General features: G+C 44.9%; 1 protein-coding gene across 1 annotated transcript; it reads left to right on the top strand.

Moving 5' to 3' along the window:
• The first annotated feature begins 9,528 nt into the window (after positions 1-9,528).
• LOC138847071 (protein FRG2-like) lies at positions 9,529-11,474 on the top strand. Its single transcript, XM_070064706.1, has 4 exons — positions 9,529-9,622; positions 10,291-10,365; positions 10,598-10,728; positions 10,953-11,474. The coding sequence occupies exons 1-4, from the start codon at positions 9,529-9,531 to the stop codon at positions 11,472-11,474; spliced, it is 822 nt and encodes a 273-aa protein (XP_069920807.1).
• The last annotated feature ends 7,646 nt before the right edge of the window (positions 11,475-19,120 follow it).

Below are 19,120 nucleotides of genomic sequence, written 5' to 3'. Positions count from 1 at the left end.
CAGTTTTTGAGAGTAAATATTTTAAATGTACATTTCAAGAAAAGGCTTAATAATTCACTAAATAAGAATTTTAACAAGTAAAAATCAAATAAAAACCTCTAGTTTAGTGATAATTATACATTACATATTTTGTACTCTATTGGTTACCACAGATCAGGAAAAAAATACAGTATTGTTTTTTTTTTTTTTTTTGAGATTGGTTTCTTTCACTAAGTATGATTATTTCCAGTTGTATCAGCTTGCTGCAAAAGACAGGATGTTACTATTTTTTGTTGTTGTTTTGTTTTGTTTTGTTTTGTTTTGTTTTTACAGCTAAATAATATTCCATAGTGTATATAGCCCACATTTTCTATATCCAGTCATTGGTTGCTGGACATCTGGCTTGATTCTATATCTTAGCTATTGTGCAGTGAGCTCTAGTAAACATGGGGGTACACATAACTCTTTCATATGCTGATTTCATTTTGTTTGGGTAAATTCTTAGGAGTGGGATGCCTCAGTTAAATGGTAGATCTATTTTCAGCTTTTTTAGAAATCTCCATGCTGTCTTCCACAATGGTTGTACTAGGTTACATTCCCACCAACAATTAGGTTGGGTACTTTAGGATACCTTTTCCCCCATATCTTCCCCAGCATTTATTATTTTTTGATTTCTGTATTAGAGTCATTGTAACTGGGGTGAGGTGAAACCTCATTGTGATGTTTACTTGCATTTCTCTGATGGCTAGTGAACCTGAGGTTTTTTCAAGTGTCTGTTGGCCATTTGGATTTCATCTTTTGATAAAATGTCTGTTCAAATCCTTTGCCAACTTCTTAATTGGATTGCTTGTTTTGTTGTTGTTGAGAATCCCATTTGCCTATTTTTACTTTGATTGCCCATGCTTCTGGGGGTCTTTTCCAAGAAGTCTTTGCCTATGCCAATGTCTTGCAGATTTTCTCCCATGTTCTCTAGTAATTTGATGTTATCAGGTTATAGATTAAGATCCCTGATCCATTTTGAATTGATTTTTGTAGAATGTGTAAGGTATGGGTCTTGTTTCATACTTTTACACATGCAGATCCAATTTTTCCAATACCACTTGTTGAGGAGACATTCCTTTCTTCAGGGATTGATTTTACCTCTTTTATCAAAGGTTAGTTGGTTGCAGAGGTGTGGATTGATTTCTGGAGACTCTATTATGTTGCAGTTATCTACACATCTATTTTGGTGCAAGTACCAGGTTGTTTTGATTATAATTGCCTTTATAGTATATCTTGAAGTCAGGTATTGTGATACCTCTAGCTTTGTTTTTGTTGTCTAAATTGCTTTAGCTATTCATAGTCTCTTCTGTTTCCATATGAATTATAGCATCATTTTTGTAGATATGAGAAGGATTTGGTATTTTGATTGGGATCACATTGAATCTGAAAATCGCTTTGGTAGTATGGACATTTGGTTTATGTTAACTCTTGCAATCCACAGGCATGGAAAATTTTTCCAGTTTTTACATTTTCTTCTATTTCTTTCTTTCATGTTTTGTAATTTTCATTGTAGAGATCTTTCGCATTATTGGTTAAATTAATTACAAGGTAAGTCATTCAACCTCCTTCTGGGTTGTACTCTGTATAGTCTTCAATCCCACATAGCTGTCTGTATCTCAAGAAATGGCCACTAGAGGACAGAAAGAACTGCTTCTCTTGAAAGTTCTTCCAGGCTTGGGCAAGCCTAATTTCTGTTAGGCAATGCCGTTATCCACTAGTATACATGTAGCTATCTTTATCTTGCAACTATTTTTCTTCAGTTTTATTTCCTAAACAAACTCTCGTCTCTACATAGTGTTACCAAAGCACTTTATAAATAGTAATCACCTTGATTTTCAACTCTTGCATATTTTCAGACTCTATAAATAATCAATAAAAACATTTATGAACAAAGTTTATGAGAATACTTTTTATACCAATATTTTGGCTTTTTCAAGGAAACATAAGAATTCCCTTCCTCACATCACTTCAATTAATGTACTTAGATAATTATAAAATGAAAGCACATACTTTATTAAAATAGTGTTACATTATACAAAATATATAAAATTGTCTTATAACTCACTGCCCCCATGAGAATTCATGGTTAAGTTTTTATGTACTTCAAAATTCTCTATGAATATTTCTCACAGAGTTGGAGAGGAAGAAAGAAGTGTGTGTATGTATGTGTGTAATATGTATGTGTAAAAGTGGAAGTAAAAGATAAGTTTATGTTGGTGGAAAAAATTTCTTAACCGATGCAGAGTTTTCCTTTTAGTAAATGTGCTGCTGTAGTGAGCGTTATGCAGAACTTTCAAAAAATATTTATTTATTTGAAAGAGTTTAGAGATAGAGAAGGAGAGAAAGAGAAAGAGATCTTTCTGCTGGTTCACTCCTCAAATGACCTCTTCCTGAATTTCACAGAGAAGGAATTGCAAATCCCATGCCCAGAAGGAAATGAAGAGGGAGGAGGAGAGGAAGAGAGAGAAGGCACAGAGGTCAGTATCTGTGGACACAGCCTGTCCCGTAACAGGTGGTCCATTCCCACCCTTCTCTAATTCACACAGTGCTGCTGTGAAGAGAAACAGATTGCATCATTTAAAAATTATTGCCATCCAAATTATGGACCTTACTGCCTTCTCATGTTCTCAGGTGTATGTAGTTGATAATTCAACTATATTAATGTTAAACCACCATACTCTAGTCTAAGGGGGACCAAATATGGTCATGCCTGGATCCTTTTTTTTTATGAGTTCTGTGGCCCTGAGAAAGTCCTTGTTTCTTTCCTAGTCTTCCCAGTCCCCCCTCTGCTCAACTGGAATAATTCCAGCATCCTCATTCTTGGCTTCTCATGGGGCATATGGCATATAAACCCATGAGCTAATACCAATGCAGCTAATGCACAGACTTAGAGATGGACGAACTGAATTATGAAATGAGCTGGGACACAACATGGGATACTACTAAATACAGCTCTGGTCAGCAGAACGGCATGACCTTGTGAAAGTCGCTTCATTTCCTTCACTTCTTGGCTTCATTTCCTAGTCTGCATTAGATTTGAGTTGACCTGAGTTGCAATGTAGATATCATCTTCCTCTGGCATTAAATATTACAACATCCACCCTTTGTATTTGGAATCAGACCCAAATTCCTCCCCCTTACCTAAGTACTGGGCAGTCGCCATGTGGTTTACTATGACTCCTACCTCCTGGTGTGCACAGCCCCCCTGCAATCCCTCCCCTAGGAGTTACACAAAGTTGGTGACTTCTGTCTGTCTCTGTCCTACATTCCTCACCTCTCCACCTGCCTTGGTACCTTCCTCTAGGGAAACAACCTGAGGTATAATGAGCTGTTCTGTGGAGGGGCCCCAATCACAAAGAACTGAGGGAGGGCCATGGAAGCAGAATGAAGAGATTCCAGCCAAGCTTGAATCTTTCCAATAACTTACTAATAAGCTTGGAAGTGAATCTTGCCTAAGCAGCCTCGGTTGAGATAGCAGTGCCAGCTTTCTGTGAGCCCTTCAGGCAGAGGCACCAGGCTTATCTCTGCTTGGAACCTACTGCACAGTAACTGGGAGATAATGTCTGCTGTTGTAAGTTGCTGAATTGGGGATAGGAGTGATGTCATCACATAACAATAGATGAGTAGCACTGTCTTCCAGGCCCCAGAGCCTGTCCCTCTCCGCATTCCTTGTTCTCCAGCTCACCTACAATTCTCTACATACACCCTGGCTGCGTTTGTAACCTCCTCGCTGGCTCTACTAATGCCTCCCGCTACCTCTGTATCTCTGCATAGTTGTGCCTCCCCCTAACACATTGCTCCCAGACTTGTGCAAAGCTGGATCTCTGAGATGCAGGAAAAGTGTTCTCTCCCTGAGGCCTTCCAGATCCTCTCACCTACTCCCCTCTCGAGTTCCTCTCACAGTGTCCTCCTTCACTCCTCTATAGCACTTGCTCCTCTTTTTCACACCATTCTCCTTCTGTGCTTCTGTCCTCTCCTATCAGACTGAGCCCCTGGCAGGATCCATTTCAGCTTTTTTTCAGAGCCTCACTCAGGTCCTAACATTGTCCCTCCATGAGGTTGCTGCTGAGGGTACAGGTGCTGAATAGACATGAGAGGAACTCATGGGCAGCTCATAGCGTGGGGGTGGACACTAGCAACAGGAGGTGCCAGGTGGATGTGAGTTAAGAGGACACCCGGAATGACCTTTGGAGGCTTTACCCTGGCAATAGCTGCTTCACTGAGCACAGTGGGCTCTGCCATCCTTGCCTGCTCAGCTCAAACACTATGGCCCCAGGTAGGAAATCAGAAACAAAATCTTCACATGGTGTTGAGTGTCCACATTAGGAGTCCAGGACTGAAGGGGATGAAGGAGCACGACCTGCAAGCACTAGTAACAATGAGAGGGACCTCAGAAGACTCCCTTGTCTCACTCTTTTTTCTGCCTCTGGAGGCATCCAGGTCACTCACTGCAGCTGGGGTAATGACTCTTGTCCTGCACCCACTGAGGGACTTGAGGCTCCAACAAGGGCTGTGTTGGCCCTGGAGAAATGATCCTGAGCTCGGCCACATCCTGCACCACCCAAATCCTCTTTACCCCAAGCCCCACATCTTTCTGCTTGGGAGGACCCACCCTGGGGTTGAAGGCATTTCCAAAATCTCAAGGGGCAGTAGATTCATTGATGGAGAATCAAGGCCAATAGAGATTTTTGAGAGCCTATGGAATTCTCCGGGTCACATACTCCCAGCCCAGGACCCTAATTGTAGAAAGGAAAGCTGAGGCCATCTCTCATATTTTTTTGCCCCATATACAACGGATTGGCCCTGGAAATCATACCCTAGACCCAACTATTCTGGCGACTGCCACAGAATCACAGATCTTGTCTGCCTGAAGTGCTCTGGAGATAGCTCCTGCCAGGGGAGAAACAGAACATAGAGGAAGCCACTCACACACACACACGCACACATGCACACACGCACACATACACACACATACACATACATACACGCACACATACACATGCATGCATGGTAGGCACCAGCTACGTTGCTAGGAGATGGCAAGCCTGGAGCCACTTTCCTAGCCAAAGAACCCGACCACTTGTTTGATTCTAGAAGAACACCACACATGATGTCTCCAGCCAATCAGGATGAGTTCCATCAACCAATCAGGGGGCTTGCAGTGCACGTGGGGTCTCCAAGTAACCAACATGGCTGCTGCTATCCTCACCAACTGATCAGAGACAGCTGTCACTAACAGCACAACACCAAGAATGACGAAGATCCCTGTTCTGGGGCTGGGCACCTGGAAGGTGAAATGGTCTGGCATGCCGGAAGTGGCCGCCTCTTCTGCCACTGCACGCCTGACTTAAGTGAATTCTGGAGGGTGGGGGCTGGGCTCTGGATGGGTGAATCTTCGCCTTGGGGTCTCCGGCACCCAGAACTTACCAGGCTTCTCACCCTACTCCTCAGACCCCGGCCCCTCCACCTGATACGGATCCAAACTGGGATCCGTAGCGGGTCTGAGAAGTCGCTTGTGCCATGCTAGAGGTCCACTCCTGCCTGAGGAAGACACGGCTATTAACCTAAAATGGCATCCCGCTATGACGTGAGCAGGACTGAAACTTTTGTAAAACAAATTTTAGTAAATTATCTGAGAATCTGGTGGCAGTTATGGCATTTCAGAGTCACTTTTAATATTTTAAACCTCCTATTTTTTAGCATTTTGTCTGTTTTTCAGTTTAGGGTTATGCTGAAGAGTTTAGAACACTTGCTTTCTTATTACATTATTACATTGCTATTAAACCTTCATTTATTCTTGAATTTTTAATTTATTTCTAGAAACCTTTCCATTTCATGTTATTGTTCTAATAATATATATGTATAGCTATAGGTAATATTTTCTTTTAAGTTTATTGGGTATGCACATCCTTCCTTTTCATATCATTTTACAAAGTGGGCTTCTATTGATTAAACTTTCCCAAAGATTGATCGGTATGTGTGACGGAGGGTTTCATTTCGAAGTGGGAAATGGGAAGTAGCTGGTAGCAGCTGTTTGCGCTGGCACAGCTCCGCGGGCCTCTATGCAGCGCCATGCAGAGCTGCTATGCGCTGGCCTCGCAGGCAGCCTGGGCCTTCCCTGCCCAGGGCTGGCTCCTCCCGGCCCAAGCCCCGGCCTCCGCCCGGGCCCCGGCCCCGGCCCCGGCCCTGGCCCCGGCCCCGGAGCACATGCCTGCTGTCCAGTCGCGGGCACCTGCTCAGAGCTCCTCCCAGGAGGGGGAAGGCCAGCCCTCTGCTGAGCAGGAAGAACCTGAGGCACACAGGGCATCAGACTAATCTTGTGCTGGGGAGCCCGCATGGTGGACACTAGAGGGCGCATCTCTGACACACAGAAAGACTTGCTGCTGCTACTTCTCCGCAAGCCCAGCAGAGACCCTGTAGTCGGGATGAGCTGATGCCTGAGGGACTCTGGGTGGCCATAGGAAAGGAACTCGAGCGACTTCCTTGGAATCAGGAACCTGTTCTTTCCTTGACAGAAGAATGTCGGTTTTCACATTACCAATCTGGATCCTTCTAACTGACTTGAAGTTTTAAATGAAGCACATATTAAGAGGTCATCATTGACACTTGTGCATTTTTGTCAATGTAAAGTTTTCTACCTGGAGAAGTTCTGGGGAGGTGGGAGGAGCAGTGCCCAGGAGGACTCTGAGGGGAGATGACAGGGTGGGTCTGTGTGAGACAGGGCCTCAGAACGAGTGGGTGTCTGAGGGTGGGCAGAGACGGTACCCAGACGTCTGAAACCAGTGTTAATCAAGCGTGGACAGTTTCTTGCCCCACCGGAATTTGACGCTGTGACTGTGTGATTTTATTCTGCTGAAACCACTTTCAATTGATAACATAAGTTTCAGATGTTCGAGATGAATAAGGATGTGTTATCTTCATAAAATTAGTTTCGTGTATTTATATGAACATGAGTACATGAATGTTATTCTAAATCTTAATAAAAACGAATTGAAGACCAATTGAATTTAATAGAAGTTTTATTTCTTTAAATGAATGAATTCTTTCTTTATTGTGACTTAGTAATGGTGACAGAGGGAGAGGCAAAAAGAGAGTGAGAAATTTCATCTGCTGGTTCTCTTTGCAAATGGCTGAGTGGCTGGGGCTGTTCAAGGCAAAAACTAGCAGCCTGCAACTCCAACAGATTTCTCACACGTGTGTCAGTGTACCAGGACTTGGATCTTCCCCCATGGCTTTGGCAGGCACATTAGCAGGGATCTAGATCAGAAGCAGAGCAGCCAGGATGTGAACCCACAGCTCTATAGACTATGCTGCTGTGCCAAATAGTGGCTTAACCTACATAGCTACAGTTTGGCTAGTTCTGTGTCAATTTTTGAACCCATGCTGAGATCAGTAAATAGCACAGGGTATTTATTATTTACGGAGAGAAGTCAAGACAGATAGAGAGAGGTCTTCCATCCACTGGTTCACTCCCCAGTTGTCCTCAATGGCCTGAGCCGCACCTGTCAGAGGCTAGGTGTGAGGAGCTTCTTCCAGGTCTCCCACACGGAAGCAGGGGCCCAAGGACTTGGTCCATCTTTGGCTGTTTTCCCTGGTCACAGCAGAGAGTTGAAGAAGAATTGGAGCAGCCAGGTCTCGAACCAGCGCCCATATGGGATGCTGGTACTTCTCAGGCCATGGTGTTAATCTTCTGAGCAACAGCACCAGGCCTGCACTGATTAGGTTTTTTTTTTTTTGACAGAGTTAGACAGTGAGAGAGAGAGACAGAGAGAAAGGTCTTCCTTTAACATTGGTTCACCCCCTAAATGACCGCTATGTCCAGCACACTGGGGCTGGCATGCTGCACTGCTCTGAAGCCAGAAGCCGAGTTCTTCCTCCTGGTCTCCCATGTGGGTGCAGGACACAAGACTTGGGCCATTCTCCACTGCCTTACCGGGACACAGAGGAGAGTTGAACTGGAAGAGGAGCAACTGGGACAGAATACGGAGCCACAATCAGGACTAGAACCCGGGGTTCCAGCGCCACAGGCAGAGGATTAGCCAAGTGAGCTAAAGTCCTGATTAGGTTTTAAACAACTTCAGGCAGGCACTGATGGGATTGTACCCAGACACCCTCAGGTGATCTCACTTCATCTATTTGGCACAATGGAATGCCTTTTTTCACTTTTCACATACCTTTGAATATTAACATTTATGTTGTGAACCTGACACAATTGATTATTTTGATATTGTCATTGCTGAATGGCTAGGATTTCTTAGCTTGTGTCTATAAAATTTAATCCTATTGATTACTCTCTTCATATGGAAAACATTTCCTTTTATCTCTTTCTTTCTTTTACTGATGTCTTTACTCATTTGAAAGGCAAACCTACGTGGAGGCAGAGGCAGAGAGAGAAAGTTCTTCCATCTGATGGTGCACTCCCCATATGGCTACAATGGCAGGAGCTGAGCCAATCCGAAGCCAGGAGCCAGGAGCCTCCTCCTGGTCTCCCACTTGGGTGCAGGGGCCCAAGGACCTGGGCCATCCTCCACTTCTCTGCCAGACCACAGCAGAGAGCTGGATAGGAAGTGGAGTAGCTGGGACAGGAACTGGCATCCATATGGCATGCCAGCACTTCAGGTGGCAGCTTTACTGGCTATGCCACAGCACCGGATCCAAGTGGAAAACTGTTCTAGAAATGTCAACATGCAGCTTGTTTGATTCTGCAGCTGGAAATCTAGGCAGGGACTTATTGACACATTTGGGTGGTAATTGGGCTGGAAGAGATGGGGTCCAGTCCCCTGCCTTTTGTCCCAGTGTCCTCTCACACTGTATTTCTGCATTGGACACTAAAAACGGACCTTACATCCGTGTCACAACACCACCACCACCACAGGTGAAAACTGATGCTTGCACTGGTGATTGACAGGAGAAAGGAATTCCTCCCTCCAATAGGCATGAGCCCCGCCCTCCGGAGGGGCTTTAAAAGGCAGATGGAGCAGGGCTATCCTCCCTCTCTGCACACTTGAGCCTGGAACCTTGAACTTCAGGATGGCACAGGAAAGTGCAGACCAGGAAGCTCTTGGGCTGTCAGTTGAGCTGCCCTCTTCCCCACAAAGGTCTTTTAAAGATGGGGGCACAGATGAAGAGGAGCAACCACCACAAGGACAAGGTGAGACACTGTTTTCTGATTTCCCTGAGAGCTGCCTGCAAAGGCAAGGTAGGTCCTTGGGATGTCAGGGTGAGTGCGGAAAGTGGTTTGGAACCTGGCAGCTGGTCTGTGTGTGTGATGGAGGGTTTCATTTCGAAGTGGGAAATGGGAAGTAGCTGGTAGCTCCAGGGGCCTATTGAGAAATGTGGCAGCAATGAACCTATGGAACTCTAATGTGCTCATTTTCCTTTGATCCTGGCTTAACTGGCTCAGCCAACAGGATGCCAGAAACTTGAAATCTGAGACAAAATGGGGGCCGGTGGGATAAAATGCATACATGCTATTAGTTTTTCATTCTCATGACAAATATCTGAGACATGTCACTAAAGAAGGAACGTTTCTTTCAAACCACAAGAAAAGTCTTCATGTCCCTAATAGTTCATGACCCGAATGCTCTGGCATTTTATGAGGGTAGGGGAGGATTCAGAAGGAGTATGGAGGAAAACTCACATGACAACCCAATCTGTCAGGGAGCTTGCTGTGCACGTGATCTCTCCTTATTCAGATACCAAGATTTCAACAGCCGGGCTCCCCCTTCCCAACATCACCCAGTCTAAACATTGTCCACATCTCAGGTTATTCCCCACCCTTGATCCATTTCTATTTTCATTAGTTTCCCCTTAATACTTTTTCTTAAAGAGATTTATTCATTTATCTGAAAGAGGTACACAGAAGGAGAAGCAGAGTTTGAGAGAGATCTTCCATCTGCTGCTTCACTCCCAATTGGCAGCAACAGCCAAAACTGCGCTGGTCTATAACCAGGAGCCAGGAGCTTCTTCCACATCTCCTTCAAGGGTGCAGGGGCTCAAGAACTTGAGCTATCTTCCCCTGCTTTCCCAGGCCATAGCAGAGAGCTGGATTGGAAGTGGAGCAGCTGGGACTCAAACCAGTTCTGTAATGGGTTTTCCTACTATGCCACAGAGCTGGCCCCTTCCCCTTAATACTTGAAATATTAAGTTCGAGTTTGTAGACAAAGAGATTCACAAACAACCTTTGGAGGACACAAATTTTATACACGTGGGGAATTTTTATTTTATTTCGTGGGGAAACTCAGTCATACGTACTCTCTTTTGATGTAGGATCCAAGCCCAGTCCACATGAGGAGAAGTCCCAGGAAAGGAAGCTCAGAGGCAGAAGCAGCGTTTCCAGAGCAGGTCAGTTCAGACTCACCCGGAGCGAGAAGGTCATAGGGTGCTGTGGCACAGTCTTCTCTGGGAGACAGGGGCCCTGAGACCAGATGGGTCAGCAGCACCTCAGAGATGCTGGGGTATGGGGACCAGAGGGGAAGGGAGCACTGGTGGGAGGCGCTGCTCCCTGTGTCCTGGGTAGACCTGGGCTGTGGCTGTGCCTTTGGAGGCAGGCACTCCAACTCCCTGTGTTTTGCAGAATCGAAGTACAGCTGTGACGGGGTGAGCTCCAGGAAGAGGACAATCAGTTCTGAGGACAGCAGCCACACGGGGACAGGTAGCATCGTGCTTTCTCTGCCTAGAGGGTCAGGACCAGGGAGCTTATCCAAGGTTGGGAAGGGAGGGGTTGTCAGAGATTGAGAGCAGTTTCGAGATCCCAAGAGCATGTGAGGGGGAGGGTGGGTGCTGCCTGGGTTCCTGCTGGAGTCCATTGTGGGGAAGGAAGTGCAGGATTCGGTGGGGTTCACGTGAAGGGGGCAGGACTTAGGTTTTAGGGCCCAAGGAGCTGTGCTGAGTGTCTCCCGTGTGTCTCTGCAGGCAGCTGTGTGCAATAGCTCAGCGTGACTTTGAAAAAGAAAGCAAAACCTTCGGACGATGGAAATGACAGAGGAATTCAGGAGGCGCATGCGGAACCTCGCAGGGCAAACTCCAGGGCCCGCTCTGGGCACAAGAGGAGGCGCAGGTCCAGGTCCCCAGCAGACCACCCACCGCCCCTTCGGAAGAGCCTGGTGACCTCCCTGCGCTCTCTGTCTGAGGCCATTTATGAAGATTTAGCCCGGGTGCAGGCGCAGCAGGCGCAGTTCCCGCTGACACAGGAGCAGCTGTTTGCGCTGGCACAGCTCCGCGGGCCTCTATGCAGCGCCATGCAGAGCTGCTATGCGCTGGCCTTGCAGGCAGCCTGGGCTTTCCCTGCCCAGGGCTGGCTCCTCCCGGCCCAAGCCCCGGCCTCCGCCCGGGCCCCGGAGCACATGCCTGCTGTCCAGTCGCGGGCACCTGCCCAGAGCTCCTCCCAGGAGGGGGAAGGCCAGCCCTCTGCTGAGCAGGAAGAACCTGAGGCACACAGGGCATCAGACTAATCTTGTGCTGGGGAGCCCGCATGGTGGACACTAGAGGGCGCATCTCTGACACACAGAAAGACTTGCTGCTGCTACTTCTCCGCAAGCCCAGCAGAGACCCTGTAGTCGGGATGAGCTGATGCCTGAGGGACTCTGGGTGGCCATAGGAAAGGAACTCGAGCGACTTCCTTGGAATCAGGAACCTGTTCTTTCCTTGACAGAAGAATGTCGGTTTTCACATTACCAATCTGGATCCTTCTAACTGACTTGAAGTTTTAAATGAAGCACATATTAAGAGGTCATCATTGACACTTGTGCATTTTTGTCAATGTAAAGTTTTCTACCTGGAGAAGTTCTGGGGAGGTGGGAGGAGCAGTGCCCAGGAGGACTCTGAGGGGAGATGACAGGGTGGGTCTGTGTGAGACAGGGCCTCAGAACGAGTGGGTGTCTGAGGGTGGGCAGAGACGGTACCCAGACGTCTGAAACCAGTGTTAATCAAGCGTGGACAGTTTCTTGCCCCACCGGAATTTGACGCTGTGACTGTGTGATTTTATTCTGCTGAAACCACTTTCAATTGATAACATAAGTTTCAGATGTTCGAGATGAATAAGGATGTGTTATCTTCATAAAATTAGTTTCGTGTATTTATATGAACATGAGTACATGAATGTTATTCTAAATCTTAATAAAAACGAATTGAAGACCAATTGAATTTAATAGAAGTTTTATTTCTTTAAATGAATGAATTCTTTCTTTATTGTGACTTAGTAATGGTGACAGAGGGAGAGGCAAAAAGAGAGTGAGAAATTTCATCTGCTGGTTCTCTTTGCAAATGGCTGAGTGGCTGGGGCTGTTCAAACAAAAACTTTAAATGAAGCACATATTAAGATGTCATCATTTACACTTGTGCATTTTTGTCAATGCAGTTTTCTAGCTGGATTAGTTCTGGCGAGGTGGGAGGATAAGTGCTCATGAGGACTCTGATGGGAGATGACAGGGTGGGCCTGGTTTTAATAGTGCATTAGAAAGTATGTCCCTTTGTTTTATTTTTACGTTTTCTATATTTGTGTATATTGGTAGGGGTAGCCAGTTTTAATGATTTTGGGATGACCATACTAGCCTTCAATTTGTTTTCTGCATGCTTTTTCTGTACTTGTGGTGAATTCTTCATTAACATATCAAAGGAGAAAAAAATCTTTGTAAAATATCTAAAGCAACATCAGAAAACCTTGTGTCAAGCATTCCTTTTTTTTGTATGTACTAGCTGTACTGTAAATAGTTGTTCAGTATAGATAGTTAAAAAGTCCAAAGGTAGGGGCCAGCAATGTGGTAGAGTGGGCTAAGTGTGTGCCTGTTGTGCCAGAATCCCATATAGGTACCAGGTTGGAGTCCCAAATGCCCCTCTTCTAAACCAGCTCTCTGCTATGGCCTGGAAAAGCAGTAGAACATAGCCCAGATGCTTGGGCCTCTTCACCTGCATGGGAGACCTGCAAGAAACTTCTGGCTCTCAGCTACTGCCATTTAGGCCATTTCCTGGGGGACCAGCAGGTGGAACCTTTCTGTTTCTCCCTCTGTCTGTCTATAATTCTATCATCAAATAAATAAATAAAATCCCCTCCACACAAAAGCCAAAGGTTTCCCTTTTTTTTGTCTATGTACTTGTCATTGAGTTTTTTTATTTTTCAAATTCTTGACATATGTGTGAAACATTTTACCATAAAATAACTGGAATTTATTTTGCTGAGTTGTTCTAAAATAAAAGATAAGATGTGTAGACAAGGATGTGGGTAGAAGTGGACACTTATCCAGTGTTGCTGGAATATATGTTACTCTAGCCATTGCAGAAAATGATCGAGAGGTTTTACCAAAAATAAAAATTGAGCTTTCCTCAGAATATTATATAAATAATTATCAAATAGATAAAACAATTTTAAATAAAAACTATTATAAATGCTACAATCCCCATTCTGGGTACAAATGCAAAGGAAATGAAATCCCTGTGTAGGAAGAGATGTCACCCCATGTTTAGTACAGCAATGCTCGCTAGTAGTGCCAATGTATGGAAACAGTTTAAATACCCATCGGCAGACAGATGAGTGAGTATGTGCTATCCATATGAACTATTATATTTCTATATTAAATGTGTGCATGAGGATACTTCATAAGCTTTATGGAAAAGTAAGATTCACACAAATGAATTTCATATATAGATTTTCATTTCTTTATTTAAATATATTTATTTATTGTCACATAGTGATGGGAGAAAGAAAGAAAAGAGAGAGAGAGAGATATCAAGAGAGAAAATTTCATCTGCTGCTTCCCTTCCAAAATGGTCGAATTGCTGGGGTCTGTCAAGGCAGAAATCAGGAGCCTGGAATTCCATCCAGAGGGACAGAGAGGTCATATCTGCTGGTTCATGGTCAAAAGCCTTTTAGAAAGAGATGGGACATATAGATTCCAGTAGTTGAAATATCAAACTAGATCGCTCGTGAGAGTGGCAGGGTTTCAACTACCTTCTTTTAAGATTTATTGATTTTATTTGAAAGGCAGAGTTACAGAGAGACAAAGGCAGAGGAGATGGAGAAAGAGAGAGAGAGAGAGAGAGAGAGAGAAAGAGAGAAGATCAACCATCAGCTGGCTCACTCCCCCAATGACCATAATGGCCACAGTTTGGCTGATCTGAAGCTGGGAGACAGGAGCTTCTTCTGGGTCTCCCATGAGGGTTCAGAGGCCCAAGTGCTTGGGCCATCCTCTGCTACTTTCCCAGGTGAACAAGCAGGGAGCTGGTTCAGAAGTAGAGCAGCTGGGACTCAGGCAGTGGCTATACCTGCAATGCCACAGTGCTGATATGGAGTTGACACTTTTGTATCCCAGGATGTTCACCAGCATAAAGTTGTAATCAGGGGTCAGGTGGGATTAGAAGCTAGGCACCCTGAAATGATCTGTAGGTGTCTAATCTCCTGGTTTAACTGCTAGGTGAGATTTGGGACCCATAAAGTCTTTGAAGTTCCCTTGAGTTCACAGAAACACACACACAGGAGTGACACAGTAGCAAGGCCAACACCACTAAGGTATGATCATGGGCCAGATGTCCTCAGCTAAACTGTGGGTGCTGAGCACCTTCTACAGAGTGTCCTGAGCTTCCAGGGTGACTAGGGAGATTGAGGTTGGGTCAGCTCCCCATGCGGCTGAAATTTTTCTGCCGAGAAATCAGTGACTGATGAGATTTAAACACCCTCAGGCGGTGACCAATGAAGTTGTAACCAGACACCCTCAGATCATCTCACTTATTCTAATTTGACACATTGAAATACCTTTTTCACTTTCTATATACCTTTGAATATTAGGACTTACATTGCAACTTGTCACAATTGATTATTTTGATATGGTCATTACTGAACAGCTAGGATTTCTTAGCATGTGTAGATAACATTTAATCTTATTGATTATTTGAATCTCTTCATTTGGAAGCCTTTTCTAAACATGTGTACAGGCTGTTTGTTTGATTCTGCAGCATGAGATCTAGGCAGGGCCTTAATAACACTTTTGAGTGGTGATTGGGCTGGAAATGAAATGGGGACAAGTGCCTACCTTTCAGTCTGTGTGCCCCCTAACACTGTGTGCCTATATTGGACACAATGATAGGACCTTACATCAGGGTCACATCACCACCACAAATGAAAACTTAAGCATGCAATGGTGATCCACAGGAGAATGCAATCCCTCTCTCCAATAGGCATGAGCACCACCCTGAGGAGGGGCTTTAAAAGGCAGATGGAGCACATCTTTGAATACCTTGATTCTACTTGTGGTTGTGTGATTTTCTTTTAAGATTTTCTTTATTTTACTTGGGAGGTAGAGTTTGAGACAGTAAGAGGGAGAGACAGAGAGAAATGTCTTCCCTATGTTTGTTCACTTCCCAAATGGCTGCAATAGCTAGAGCTGCACCAATCTGAAGCCAGGAGACAGGCACCTCTTTCTGGTCTTCCAAATGAGGGCAGAGGCCCAAGGATCCAGGCCATCCTCCACTGCTTTCCCAGGCCATAGCAGAGAGCTGGATTGGAAGTGGAGTAGCCGGGGCTAGAATCAGCGCCCATATGTGAAGCCTGTGCTGCAGGCAGAGGATTAACCTACTGCACCACTGTGCTGGGCCTGGCTGTGTGATTTTCAGCATTTAGCATTGGAGCATGGGTGTATCATGGTTGGTCATTCCCTAACACCATGGCTGATCTCTGCCCAGGTTTGCAGTTTTAGGCAACATTTTGAGCTGCACACACAGAATTTTCCACATGAGGCTGCCCTTCTCACCTCATGGAACTTACAATTTAGACAAGGCAGGCTAGAAAATAAATCTTTCTAAAATTATGGGGCCGGCATTTTGGTGTAATGGGATGCCACCATCCCATTAGGGCACTGGTTCACATCCTGTCTGTTCCATTTCTGATTCAGAACACTACTAATGAGCCAGGGTAAGCAGTGAAGGATGGCACATGTACTTGGACCTCTGCACCCACATGGGAAACTCAGATAACTCTCCTGGCCCCTGACTTCTGCCTGAACCATCACAGGTAATGGCAGCCATTTGTGAGTGAACCAGCAGAATGAAGACATCTCGCCAACTCTCCCACTCTCTATCTGTAACTCTTTTTCAAATAAACAAAAATAAATGTTTCAAAATAAAGAAATGGCAGATATGAAATGCATTATTTCATAAAGAAGCTCTTTTTTTCCATTCACTCTTCATTGCAGAAGGTCAGAGTTCATGCATTGTGATGGTGCAGCCTGTAAGAACTGAAAATACTGAGAAAGCTCTCCAGGCATAAAATTCTCCATGCAGCAAATGAAATTTTGTCTGGAATTAACTTTACAAGGAGAAAGGTGTGGGTGGCCACATGGCCCAACCACCAGTGTCAAGCTCCACCCCCTTCCTAATGGGATTCCCTGTTCCTACTTCCCTCCCTGCCCCTGGGCAAAGTTTTAAAAGGACCTGTTCCTGAACATGTCTCTCTCTTTCTCCTTTGCTCTCACCAGGACCATATCCATCCCATCCACATCTCCATCTCCTGACCTCTGTCTCTGTCTCTGTCTATCCCTTATGCTTTCATACTGCCCCTTTTTCTTCATTGCCCCTTCCCTCCAGCCTGTCAGGTTTCCCCCAATAAACTCTTTCTCTAAAAAAAGAAAAAGAGAGAGAGAGAGGAAATATATGAGAGTGAAGGCTGCCACAACAACAAAAAAGAAAGTTCTGAGCCTGCATGGAGGGTGATTGTGTTAGAGTGGAAATATAATGTCAGCCTACTGTGGGACTCTCAAGTCCTGAATGTGTGTTTTTAACCAAATCTTGAGAACAATAAATTTCCTTTAAGGAACACAAGCGTTTTCACATATTTACAGACTTAAATGTAGTCTCCATCAAAAATCATCAAAATAAGCTGGCTAGACATATATGAAACTGTGAAGTAATTTTATTAAACACTCAGGGAGCTGAGAAATGTATCTCAGCACAAATATTTTAAACCACATAACTGTTAAGGAGTAATAGCTGCCAGACTTAAGGACTGACAAAATTCAAAAGCAAAAATTTCTCTATTTGGTATCAGCAAAGTGCCTTCACGTGTGTTTTTCCTGATAAGACTTATGAATGTCCAACCAATATCTGAAAAGTGATTAACATCACTCATCATCCGGGAGAGGCAAATTAGAACTATAGACAGAGTTTGTCACACTTCTTAAAATGGATGCCTCTTTATTTTTAAAAAGACACATTAGTTTATTTAAGAGTAGGGGAGAGAGAGAGAGAGAGAGAGCAGGCAGAATGAGTAAGTTAGAGAGAGACAGATGGAGGTCTTCCACATACTCACTCATTCCTCCAAGTTCCTGCCCCAGCTGTGGCTGGGTTGGGCAGAAGTGGGAGCCAGGGATTCTTCAGGGATGCATGCATGGCAGGGATCCAAGATTTGACCAGCGTCAGCTGCCTTGCAGATGCATTCCCAGGAAGCTTGATTGGAAGGGGAGTGTCCGGGACTCCAACAGGCCCACTGCAGTGGATTGGGGCATCGCAATCCACAGCCTCACCTGATGCATCATGAATCCCACCCCAGGTGTTATTTTAAAATGTCAAAGACTGCTATAAATCGCCATCTTTGCATTGTTGTGGGGTCCAGGTCCCCACGTACCCACCGCCTCTGCTGCCATGGAATCCCGCAGCTTGGGCCCCAGTCTCTGCACTCTCACCATGTCAAACCAGACCACCCTGGCCTGACACCAGCTCCCAGATCACCACCAAGGATGTACAGAGAACAAGGACGTCCTGGAGGAGGACGCCCCTGCCAAATGGTAGCGCTCCTGAGGACAATGGGGAATAGGAGGCACACAAGGAGGTAGAGGAAGTTGGTGGAGAGGAGGAGGGCGTGGCGGAAGAGGGCCATGGAGAGGAAGAGGATGGAGACGAGGGGGAGGAGGATGAGGCAGCTCCAGGAAACGGTCACCTGAAGATTTTGAAGATGACTCAACAGCAGAAAAGGAAAAATAAAACTTAAAAAAATAAGTAACTAAAAGGCAGCAGTGACCTTGTCCTCTTCCACTTCTGGTTTCAGAATCTCAACGAGATCACTTTGGAGCAGAGACCGCTGCCGCCCGCGGAGGCGCCCCCTGCCGGCGATGCGCTCTCTGCACCTCCCAACCAAGATCAAGTGTGTTTGCAACAGGGGAGGGAAAAAAAAATTCAGCTCTGCTTGTATCTGAAAAGTTCTTCAGAAAGGAAAGTTCCTTTGTGTTTTTACTGTTTTTACGATTTGAATTTGTACATATTGGTAGGGAGGAGCCATTTTTAATGATCTTGGGATGAAAAACCGCCTGCTGGTTGTTCTCTGTATGCTTCTGACTGTACTTGTGTTGTGACCATGTTCATTTACGTCTCAGAGGAGAAAGAAAAAAAACTGTAAAAGAGCAAATCAACAGAAAATCTTGCATCAAGTGTTCCTCTAACTTTTTTTTTCATTTGTACTTAGCTGTACAGTGAGTTTTTGGTTTGTTTGGTAGAGTGGGCTAAGCATCTGCTTGTGGTGCCAGAATCCCATCTGCATGCCAGGTTCGAGTCCCACATACCCCTCTTCTAAGCCAGCTCTCTGCTATGGCCTGGGAAAGCATTAGAAAGGGGCCCCAAAGCTCAGACCCTTGCACCTGCATGGGAGAGATGGGAGAAACTCCTGGCTCTCAGCTACAGCTGGTTCGGCCATTTGCAGAGGAACTAGCAGAACCAAGACCTTTCTGTCTCTCCCTCTGTCTGTAACTCTATCTCTAAAATAAAGAGAATTCCCCCACCACAAGCCAAAGGATTCTTCTTTTTTTCTTTTTTTGTCTATGAAGTTTCTGTTTACTTTTTGCTTTTGGTCTTTGATGGACTTGTGAAACATGTTATGCAACAATAAACCAGAATTTTATTTTGCTGAGTTGTTCTAAAAAAAAAGATAAGACATGTAGACAAGGATGTGGGTAGAAGATGACACTTATTCAGTGTTGCTGGAATATATGTTACTACATCCATTATGGAAAACAATGGAGAGGTTTTATCCAAACTAAAAATTTAGCTTTCCGCAGAATACTATAACAAATAATTATCAAAGGAATAATGCAATTTTAAATTAAAACTGCTAATCCAAATGGCC

This window comes from Oryctolagus cuniculus, chromosome 19, assembly GCF_964237555.1.
Source record: "Oryctolagus cuniculus chromosome 19, mOryCun1.1, whole genome shotgun sequence".
In the NCBI taxonomy this organism is placed as follows: Eukaryota; Metazoa; Chordata; class Mammalia; order Lagomorpha; family Leporidae; genus Oryctolagus; species Oryctolagus cuniculus.
This window is presented reverse-complemented; position numbering and strand designations above follow the sequence as displayed.